At 39.6% G+C, this 11,370-nt stretch overlaps 1 protein-coding gene across 1 annotated transcript; it reads right to left on the bottom strand.

The window, feature by feature from the left end:
* Positions 1-1,139: 1,139 nt before the first annotated feature.
* On the bottom strand, positions 1,140-8,748 carry LOC149043326 (uncharacterized). The gene is made up of 2 exons (XM_089209449.1): positions 8,453-8,748; positions 1,140-7,546 (listed from the first exon to the last, which is right to left on the bottom strand). The coding sequence occupies exons 1-2, from the start codon at positions 8,634-8,636 to the stop codon at positions 3,207-3,209; spliced, it is 4,524 nt and encodes a 1,507-aa protein (XP_089065575.1). The 5' UTR covers positions 8,637-8,748; the 3' UTR covers positions 1,140-3,206.
* Between the last annotated feature and the right edge of the window lie 2,622 nt (positions 8,749-11,370).

Genomic DNA, 11,370 nt, shown 5'->3' on the forward strand with positions numbered 1-11,370 from the left:
TTTTTAAAAACTTCCGCTTACAAATTATTTCCCCGTATCACTATAATTGACGGAGTTTTCGTGTTATTCCATTCGCTACGACCTTTGTGTCGATCAGAGTCAAAATTATAAACACGGCTAATATTGTTATTTTTTGGTCGAAACATGTAAAGCTTACAAAGTTAGCGTTTCCTGAACAATCAATATGAACTGTTTAATATTCCTGTCTTTGTATAGTTCAATATTTCATCGGTATCAAATTCGTTTTAGTTTTCCCATACGTTCCCCGTTTTATTCAAGATAATGTGGTAACCATCCGCTTAATTTATTTTTGTGGAAAGATCATTTATTCTTGGTGTAACTCTTCCTAAAAATGTTTAAAATATTCTATCTATTATTGATAGTTTCGTTTCTAACTCAGAACATGGATGAAAGCCATTTGCTAGTTGTTGTTGTGGCTTAAAGTTTCTTCCATCACTCAATCACTCTGTAAACTTGCGGCGACTGAAACAAAATTCAAACGAGGCGTCCCTTTGGGCGTATGGCTACCTAGCCTACGTGCAGCCGTACCCCCCCCCCCCCCCCCCCAAGGTGAAACGAGGAAAGGTTCCCTTGCTTCCGTTTCACCTTGGGGGGAAAGGGTACGGTTACACATAGCTAATGGCTACCAAGGTGTGTGGGACCATTCTACGGGTCGCAATCACGAGAACCAAAGTGGCGGTTAACGGAGATTTATTGTCGATGGAAACCAGAATACTACAAGCTAAAACAACCAAGTGGCTAAAAGCTACCGTAAACTGAAATAATACGGTGAAATCCTATCAATCGAGGCAAAAATCCGGAATATGAGATAAGGGCGTGTGAAACAAATCAAACTTAATTACAACTTAAATCGCGATAAAAACATAAAAGGCTAAAAAAACTACGTTAAGAGATTCACGCAAACAGTCAATAGCCCAAGCTGTGATGACAGATTTTCGCTCGCTGTGACGATAAGTTTTCGCGCACTCTAAACTGAACTTTCGCGGGAACGTACAAAACGGGGGGAATTAACTCGGTAGAGACAACTCGGCTTACGAGAACGGAAACTCGTCACGATTTCCTGGTACACGGAGATCTACTTCGAGTGAGCTTGTACGGACGTCAAGGAAGAGACAGCGTTTTGGTTCCACAGTAGACTTTTATTCTAGGTCAGGTCAACAAGCGACATGACCTTTAGCGTACTCAAGTTTGTAATCATCAAAGCTGTACAAGGTACTTGCTTAAGAACTAACTGGTGTGAGGTACTATTGTTACACAAATCGCAATATTCGAATAAGGACACAAAGGAGCGGAAAAAGTCTCTTTGAAGTTAAACGAAAACTACTTAAATATTCCATCTGTTTCTACGACTGAAAGAATCTCAAAATTAAAAAGACGGATGCAATAAACTCGAGGCCATTAAAATAGGAAAGTTAGGTGCGAATTCACAGCTCTGGTATAGAAATAATACCTATCTTAATTGCAGTAGCGCAGCTTAGGAAATAAAAACGGAAAAGTAATTAAAAGTTTTTACTTATCTATGCAAGGTTGGTGTGGAAACTATCGTATGAAAGGAAATTAAAGTTACGAGTATAAACTCAGCTGCTATCTACCATGAAAACCAATTTTTCCAGAAAGACGATTAACACTTATATTTACCTAAAAAAACCAGTGCATATAATGAAAGCGAGTAACAACAAAAATCTATTCCAAAGCTACTGTGGCTTTTATACATTTTATTTCAGTTACTAGAAGGAAAACCCGAATAAACCCAATATTTTAAATGCGAAAGTACATGAATATATATGGAAGATTAGCGAATATATTTGCCCAAAAAACCCACGAAAAACCGTAAGTGTAATATTTTACGATACCACAACTAATTCTTTTTTTTTTTCGGCTATAGTTTTTACAATAACAAAAATTTGAATAAAACAATTCGTTCATTATTCTTTACAGCCCAACCATTCGAGTCAAAGAACGAACAGAACTCAGGAACTAGGTCGAGACCGGAAAAATAAACTTGAACTGCGCGGCCATAAAATACTTAAAAATTTGTCCAAACTAAAAGACAGAATTTTCCCCCTAACAAGGCGATGTCAAACTAATAGTTGGGCATTCAGTCGTAAACACCAAGCATGATTTTCGCCACTTATCACAAAGCAATTAAAAAGATGTACAGTACAATAGTCTTTGTCTAATCAAAATAAAGAGAAACTAAACCTTAGTAAAATAAAAGAATAAACTTACATAGCGGTTCCCCTTGCGCCAAAGGTTTCAAAGTTACAAAGGTAGTAAAGGTCAAGATCCTTTGAATTACTGAATAAACTAAAGAAAGGACGCCAAGGTCGTCTTTTATATGCGCGTGGGACGCAGAAAGGACGCTATGCTAAAGCGTCGGGTTTCAAGAACAATAGATAGGCAAATAAACATTAATAAGCATTGTAACTAAGATCGTAACTAAGAGGAAAAACGTTATCAAGGTAATTACTAATCAATAAAATCAGTTAGTATCCGTAATACGCTCCGCCACTCCTCTCTTCGGTAAGTGCGCTGACCAGCGCATAAGCATTTTGCATGTGAAGTTTCTAGGTGAGGCTCAACTGAAGGTTGAGACTCTGTCAAAACAGACTGCTGATAAAAACGAACGCGTATTCAACTGACTGCTGAGATCTGAGAGCAGTAAATTTCCCTGATAGATGAAAAATGGGCTGAAATTAAGACTGTGGATTTGGTTTGCGCTTTTATTGGGGATTTGACGCGCTTTGATAAAAATACTGTTCGAGGCCAATGAGCCGTCGGACATTTCAGTATTTTTAAGACTTCTTTTTAAAACTTATCGATCCAGAATTTGAGGTTGATGGATTCACGCAGAACGCCGTGGTTTTTCTCTACGGTTTAAAGTTCAAATAAAGGCGGAATGACGGAGCATGCGCATTTATCAACACGGGGTAGTCGCCTAAAATGGACATAATCGACGCAAAGCTCCCCCCACCCCCACATACACACACATCACAATGTAACATGGCTAATGTAGTTTGTACAGTAAGACGATCTTCAAATTGCGATACCCCGTGATCTGTACTAAAACAAAAATCATGAAATATATTTAGATAAGCCTTTCCAAGCATTCTCATGAAAGTACTTTCACTCTTATTAGCTTTAACTCAAAATTTGAAAGTAGCTTACGTAGAGTTCTGTAACGATCACGCAGAAAGAAGCTGACTCTCATCTCCACCCTGGACGGACAACCGTGTGCCATACCTTCTTTTAAAAATTAAGCATCTTGCTCGAGTAGCTTTCCATAAGAAGATCACCATCCGTACAATTTGCGAAAGAAGGCACGGGATGAAGAAAATAACGGAAACAAGAGGTATAACACTCAGTAATACTGCCTCCAACGTCAAAAGAATGGAGACATGCCGTTGATTGATACCGCTGACGTCACTTCTTGCCGATGCAAGGCCCACGTTTATTACTCCTATAACGACCAATGTTGCCAAGGAGACGGTTTCGGTGAAGTTGGCACGACGCTGGGCGAAGGGCTTCAAGTATATGTGAACCACCAAGTAAATGAGGCAAAGGATTGTCAGAAACACGGAACGCAAAAGCGCATGTTCCGACAGCAAGCAACTAATCGCAATTATGAAGAATCGTCGACCAATGAGAACGCCCTCCCAATAGATCTTTCCCTTTGATTGGTCGCCTTGTGGCTTTGTAAATGGACCGCATAGAACCTCAAGAAGTGACGCTCTGATACTTGTGGAAGAATTTGTGTCATGTTCTTCGTCGTGAACTGAGCCGGCAGTTGGAGAGATTTCTTTTTCCTCAGGAAGTGACGCTCTGATACTTGTGGAAGAATTTGTGTCATGTTCTTCGTCTTGAACTGAGACGGCAGTTGAAGAGATTTCTTGATAGTCCGTTCTCTTGGTTATTTTTTTCTTTATGCAGTCACACAAAACACGAAGAAGATCACACAAAACACGAAGAAGATCACACAAAACACGAAGAAGATAACATAAAGGTAGGATGTGAAACCACAGAAATTTCTTCCCTGAAATCTTGGCCCGATAGAGTTGCACCGAACCAACAGACAACGTGAACATAAACGGAAACAAGTACAGGGCAATGACGACAAAAGCAACTATCTGCCACCATTGGTGCCAGCAAACGTACTGGGCATCGTAATACCAGCGGCGCACTTCTTGAATGCTTACGCAGTGGAGTAATCGCGCTATTGTACCAGCCAGTGCTGAGTAACCTAGCAACATTATTTCCAGGACAGCTCCAAGGTAAGGACCAGCTGGCGGTCGTCTGCGGCATTTGTTTAGACAGCTGTGCACAAGGTAAAAAACTAAAATCCAGACGAAAATGGTCATCACTGTCACCAACTGGAACACTGTTTTTAAAAGTGGTGTGAAAATCGGCCAAGGACAGATCTTCCAGTTAGTATTGGCATAGAGTTTTAGGTTGAAAAGATTAGTAACGGGCAAGACAATCTCATTTCTCAATAGATGTTCTACCCCATATGAGGACACGGTCAAAACTCCAGCCACTTGATAAAAGTAAAAGATAATTTTTAAAAAGCCATAGTTTGGAGAAACACTTTCTTGGTCATTTTCCTCTGCGCGTCTCGGAATTAACCATGTTAATTGTTTTTTCACCCACTCAAACACTGGGGGTTTTTTAACGAGATACAAGGCAAAAAAGAACGTGAGTGCCAAAAAAACAACCAAATACCAGCAATGGGTACAGTCTTTCGCTCGAACACACTCTGTTGTAAATAAACCTTCAGTGAAATTCTGTTTACATTGTCCGCAAAGAATACCTGTCCTGTTGTCTTGGCAACCGGAATGCAGATAGCTAGTGTTGTCGTAAGAGCATTTGTTATCAACAGATGGCAAACAGCAGTAACCTTCTGGACAAAGCTGATAGGAAACGGTGTCCTTATTTACAGGATAACCCCAAAAGTTGGGCTGAGCAGCGAGAGAAGATGAACAGTTGCCGCCAACTGGGCAACGATAACAATTCACCAGTTCCTTGACACTGTAGCCACTCTGTTTGCCTCTACGGATACTGTAAGTTCCCACAGGACAACGCTCGGTACTGATCCAAACCAATTCTTTGGTCACTCCTTCGTGATAATTATATGTTTGTAGCCTTCGCATATTAAGCTTGGTGTTGACTGGTGATTCAATTTGCACAGAGTTGTCCAAGATACCCTTTCCTGCTCCTTCAACAACAACTATAGCTTTGCTGTCTGTACTAAAAGGATCCAAAATAAAGGAGCTGTTACGAATTTCGACGCTTTCAGATTGTGTTACGGCCAAAAATCCATTGAATACCACAAAATCTTTTGACTTTCCTCCCACATTATAAAGCACTTGAGATTCTGCCGACTGTTTAAAGGTGTTATTCCAAATTGTCAACTTGCCTGAAAAAATGCGTATGTGCGAACTACCCACGCCTCCAAAGTTATCGGTAAAATTACAGCTTTGAATTTCAGTGGCGTAAACGTTGAGTAGTTCAAGGATGCATTTATCACCTCCAGAGTTGTTGCGAAATTCACTGTTGGTAATGATCGTACGAAATTTAGTATTGGATATGGCGGGTGGCGACGAAACAATACGTATTACTCCTGAAAAGCCGAAATTATTTAGGAATGTGCTCTGTTCCAAGTGAAACGAGCAATTACTATGCAAGGCCCTTAAATTAATACAGTTCAAGTCATGACCCGCATAGCAGTTATTGTTCACAAATGAAACATTTTTTAAGTGGTACACCGGTTGGAATGCTTGCTCATCAATACCGATCGTCATTAAAAAGAAGATATTTTCACTTATCAAAGTGTTCTCCATAACAAAACTCACATTACTACCCAGATGTCGCTCGTAGGGTGTCAAGTCTACTTGTATTCCACCGCCGGAATTTTTCTTTATTTTACATGAGCGTAACACGACGTAGCCATTGCCAGGATTAATCAAAATGTCAGACGTGACACTGGTAATGTGAGAATTGTTTACGTCACGACTATTGTTAATAAATGTCAGGTTTTGTAAAGTTACTCGTGGCTGGGATGACTTACGAAAGTGCAGTGCAAGGGTGCTGGTATACTCCGAGGCCCAGTTACGGAAAAATTCACAGTTCAGAATTTCCACGTCCGAATACAGACGGTCCCCCTCACCATAAATGGCTCCGCTACTCTTTCCTTCCACTCGGTTATCTGTGAAAGTGTCATTGACGATTGATAAGTTACCCATGTGTGACATGTACAGAGCTACTGCGCCACCTCCACAAACAATATCACTACCACATGCATTTCTCAACAGTTTATTACCACTGAATTCTGAGCTATGAATACATATCCAGTCAGAGTAATAGAGCCATTTAGAGAAACTTCCCACAGCTACAGCTCCACCTGAAAACCTTCCTTCGTTTCGCACAAACTGACAGTTCTTTATGTCCACTAAAAGCGACCGCAATATGTTGATAAATGCGCATGCTCCGCCACTTCCGCCTTTGTTCGAAATGAACTTTGAACCGTGCAGGGAAACCAAGGCGTCCTGTGTGAATCCATCGACTAAAACTGCTCCTCCATTGCTTTCATCGTAGCCCCAGTCAGGTTTTATTCTGGAATCAGGTATTCCATTCCCAGAAAATATCGATGTTTCGATTTTCAAGTCAATTGAGTTGCCATTATGGATTTTGACTGCTCTGCCTGTATTTTCTCGAAATTGTGTCGACTTGAAAGCAGTGTATCCGTTTGAAAAGCCATGAACGTCCAAGATATTTACTTCAGCCACATTGTTTTGAAAAAGTACTCTCTCCACAACGAGAGCTAAGTCAGTTCCGGTTATGCCAGCAAAAACTCGAAAGCATGCTTGACCTGAACAGTTATTATGTGACACTCTTACATCAGTAAAATTAGCTTTGATACTGCTCTGATTTGCTTGTAAGTTTTGAATAGACATGTTGAGTATGGCGTCTCCTTCACTGCGTATCTTATTGCTGACGAATGTAGAATTGATAACGTTCAAATTAACGGAAGAATTTCCATAAATTGCAACACTACTAGCACTGTTGTTTCGAAAGGTGCATCCATTTAGTTGAACATTCCTCACCACAAAGAATTCATCAAATTTCAAGGTGAGTGTAGGTACAGAGCTGTTTATAAAGCTGCAGGCGACCATGTTTAAAGAACATTCAAAGAGATAAATTGAAGTGTTAACGAAGGTGATTTCTTCTAAAAAGACTCCTCGAGAAGCCATGCCGCAAAAAAACCGAAATCCATTGGTCCTGCAGGAAATAAATGCTCGACTCTTGTAGCTGTGCAGAACTAAACCAGCTAGATCCAATCCTTTCTCGTTTTGGCACGGATAAGGGTCACGTGACGTTCCTGTGCCGTCTATATTTATTATATCACCATCACACGCATGCACAGTAACTTGCTGAAGGGTTTTACATGGCGATGACGCATTGAGCCCGCAGTTATTTTTAAAGGTCCCATCGTATCTTGAGACAAACCACTGCTTAGCATGGATAGTTTCTAATAAATAAGAACAATATGAATAAATAGAGATAATAGTTTAAACTGTATTTTTCAAGGATGTCCAGCCCAGAGAAAAGACGTAACTATACACGTCTAAAATAACGATGCCTTTTTCCTGTGTTTGATATCGCCAATCAACTGCAGACACGTCACTCGCCCTTTGTGCCACTCTGTCAGGTTGATGAATGAATGATAAAGTGTTTACCAAAAATGAAGTCAACTTTCCTTGTCAATAAAGGTCTATGTTGCTTATATAACAAGATTCTGATTATTTTGACAAGAAGAGCGCTAACTAACGCGGAAAGTAAAATAGCAACTTTCCGACTACCATGTTGTTCAACCCGACTGTCTTTGAAATGAAAATTAACAAATCCACGTCACGCAATGTCAGGCAACTTGTTACAGATTAGCTGTCAAACGATTAATGCAGTAGAAGACCGCACCTTCTATTCATCACTTGCTATGGTTACGACCATTATGTGGCTATTATGACTATTCGAGAAATCACGAGACTCTCAACAAAAAGCCATGCATGAACAATTCTTTCCTTTAAATTAGAAATAAGTCAGTCTATTTGCCCAAGAATCAAGTTAAGAGGCGCAAACTACAACCTTGCCACTTATTTTCATAAAAGAGGAAGTTTGCGAAATACTCGAAGAGCTTGAACTCCGCGAGTTGAAACCAGTGTCTATTTGAGTCAACAACAGCGATCTGCTAAGACATGTATAGTGAAACAAAACAACATCAGTGGAAACAAGGCCTCCTACGAGTCTTACAGCTCTTGGTAAGTTTAGCCAAACTTTTTTGCTGTTGGATAGGGTGTCTTTGCATCAACAAGAGGCTATGTTTAAAGGCGATATATGAGGTAGATATGATTGCAAAGCACAAAGAGATTTCACATACCTCCCGAACATATTCCACTCCAAAAGAAAATCCAAAAAAACGTTGTTAGCTCCATTATGTGAGCCGGCGAGACATCAAGAGAACACCAATTAATTGTTTTCAACGGCTGCTTTTCAAAAACAAGATTCACGCGATCATGTTTTCGAGATTTTGATTCCTCATTGGAACTGATGTCACGAGACATATATGGTGAATAAATTATTGATCAGTAATTAAGAGTAGCATTTTTAGTCGTGGATACGCGAAGCGTATAAACGACTATTGTTAGGGGGACAGAATATGCAAATTTGATACTTACTCAACTGTAAACAAGCCGACATCGCAACGGCTGACCAGACACGTTCCACTCCAAAGGAAAATCCACAAAAACCATGTTTGCTCCATTATGTGAGCCGTCAAGACATCAAGAGAACACCGATCAATTGCTCTTAACGGCTGCTTTTTAAAAACAAGATTCACGCGATATTTCGAGATTTTCATTCCTCACTGGAATGTCACGAGACATAATGGGTGAATAAATTATTGATCAGAACTTAAGGGTAGCATTCTTAGTCGTGGATACGCGAAACATTATGTGGAGTGCCAAAACTGCCTTGTGGTACTTTTTCTATTATATATGGTATGTATTTCGTCTTAACAGCAGAATACCCTGCCACTTGAAGTAAATTCCACGTAGCCAGTAGCTACGCGGTATCCAGAAAATAATTAATTCAAATAAGAATTACATTTATTCAATGGACAAATGAATTAAAAATGGCGCAGCAATGTCATGTACTAATACTGCGTATCGCGTAGCCAGCCCCTTTCAGTAACGGGCTCGATGTGGCGGGTAATCTGCAGTTACTCCTGTATTTCATTGAGTTAACACCCTTATATTCGGTGCTTTTTTCATTATCATATTTGGTTCAAACACCATCATATTCGATGCTTTCTTCTTTGTAATCGGTGCTTTTGTCGTTGCCATCGTCAACAGTCTCTCGGAGAGTCCGTAGAATTTAAAAGAAGTCTAGAGAGGCCTGAAAAAGAGAGAATGTCATTCCCCGTTCTGACCGTTCCGAAATGGAGGACATTTTGAGTGAGCTCCATCTAAACAGTTTAATAGCTCAATTTAGACGTGAACGGATCGTTCCTTCGGCAATTTTGGCTTTGACAGACCCCAGGGGGCTCAAGCTCCAGCAGAGAGATAATCATCTTACGAAATAACAGTCATAGCGAAACTATAAGAGTTTGTATGAGAAAATTTACGACCGTTTTAAAGAATAGAAAAATTTGTCAAATTCTCACAAAAAGGGAATATAACGGCATAATATGTGACTTAACACAGTCTATATACTATAAGATTTTACGCCACTAACTCAGTCGGTAGATTAATTATAATAAATTAATATAATTCAAAACGACTAAAATGAAACACGCATGATTCCCTGATACTCTGAGTTTCGTGCTTACGCACTCGTCAGAATCTGTCTGACGAGTGCATAAGCACGAAACTCAGAGTATCAGGGAATCCTGCGTGTTTCACTTTAGTCATTTTGAACTGTATTTCGCTCTACACTCGTGTGTATTGAGCACTTTCCAACAGCATTTGCTACAATTTCCCACAATTAATAAATTAATATACAATTAAATTATATAACTGGCGTAAAATTTACGAATTTTAAAATATAAGAAGAAACTTCGAAGAAAACAGTACTGGGACCTCCATTAGCGATGGAGCAACATCAATCAAAAGACTTTCAGCTGATGCAATCTGCTAAGAGCGAGCCCGGCTATTTAATCCTAGATCCCACTATTCCTGCTGGAGCTAACGATGCTCTTGAAAATCAAAGTAATGAATGGAAAGAATTTCTCAGTAACTCACACTCAAGCACTGGTAATGCTGAAATACATTCAGCTGATCCTGTACATGGAATTACTATTTCTTGAGTAACTCAAAGACATGATAATAACACCGAACAATTAGTGACTGACTGTAAAGACAATGGTAATGATGATGGTGGGAAGTTGAAGAAAGAACTTCAGGTGTCACAGATGCTCTGTTACAAGAACCAGATATAACTGATAATGTCGAAAAGATAATGAGTTTTGCATCAGAAGAAGGAAACAAACCTTTAGCTATATTTATGCACAAAGATTCTGAATTCCTATCATTTCCAACTATGTTTACGTGTAAAAATGAAAAAAAAAAATTTTGCAAAGAGGAATTTAATTATCTTCAAAACTCATTCAAACGTAATGTATGCACAACTTATTCACAGGTTCCTTTGGTTATTATTATTTATCATCAAACCAGGTCAAGCATATCGAGAGATGACAACGTATGGAGATCATATTACCTTCTCCCAGCCCACCCCACCCCAATCCATTTGATCTGCTAATTGACCGCTAATGTCTTACTACAGCTGGCATTTTAAAAATCCTCCACTCCCTCATTTGCAGTCGATTTTTTCATAGTCACCTGTTTATACGCTGTCGACGAAGACTGATCATTCTCTGTTATCCCTGAAAACCATGTGATCCTGACTCAAAGCCTCCTCCACTCCACCCCCCTCCCCCTCATTATCCTGGTTCCTGCTCACATGACCTGACATTTCGTTTTTCCTTACATAACGCATGGTCTTTGAATGCCTGGTGGCTAAGCTCATTTCCAAAAAAAAAATTCATCTGGAATCATCAATCCTTGCAACACCGCTTATGAAAGAACTTTCTCAAGTTATCCTTCTGTCGTTAGTTCCTCGCCTGCACAGCGGTTTTTTACAAATTATACAAGACCCGCATCATTGTCACGACGAGGTGCGTCCTTATTCTGTGTTGAAAACTTGAAGTGAACTACGTCACACATTTATATTGTTGATATTTTTGTAGGTCTCAATTTTGCAGCTCCCTTTTACAAACTTTGTCGAAAAGGATAAATACGC

The sequence above is a fragment of the Pocillopora damicornis genome, chromosome 6 (assembly GCF_964200805.1).
Source record: "Pocillopora damicornis chromosome 6, jaPocDami1.2, whole genome shotgun sequence".
NCBI lineage: Eukaryota > Metazoa > Cnidaria > Anthozoa > Scleractinia > Pocilloporidae > Pocillopora > Pocillopora damicornis.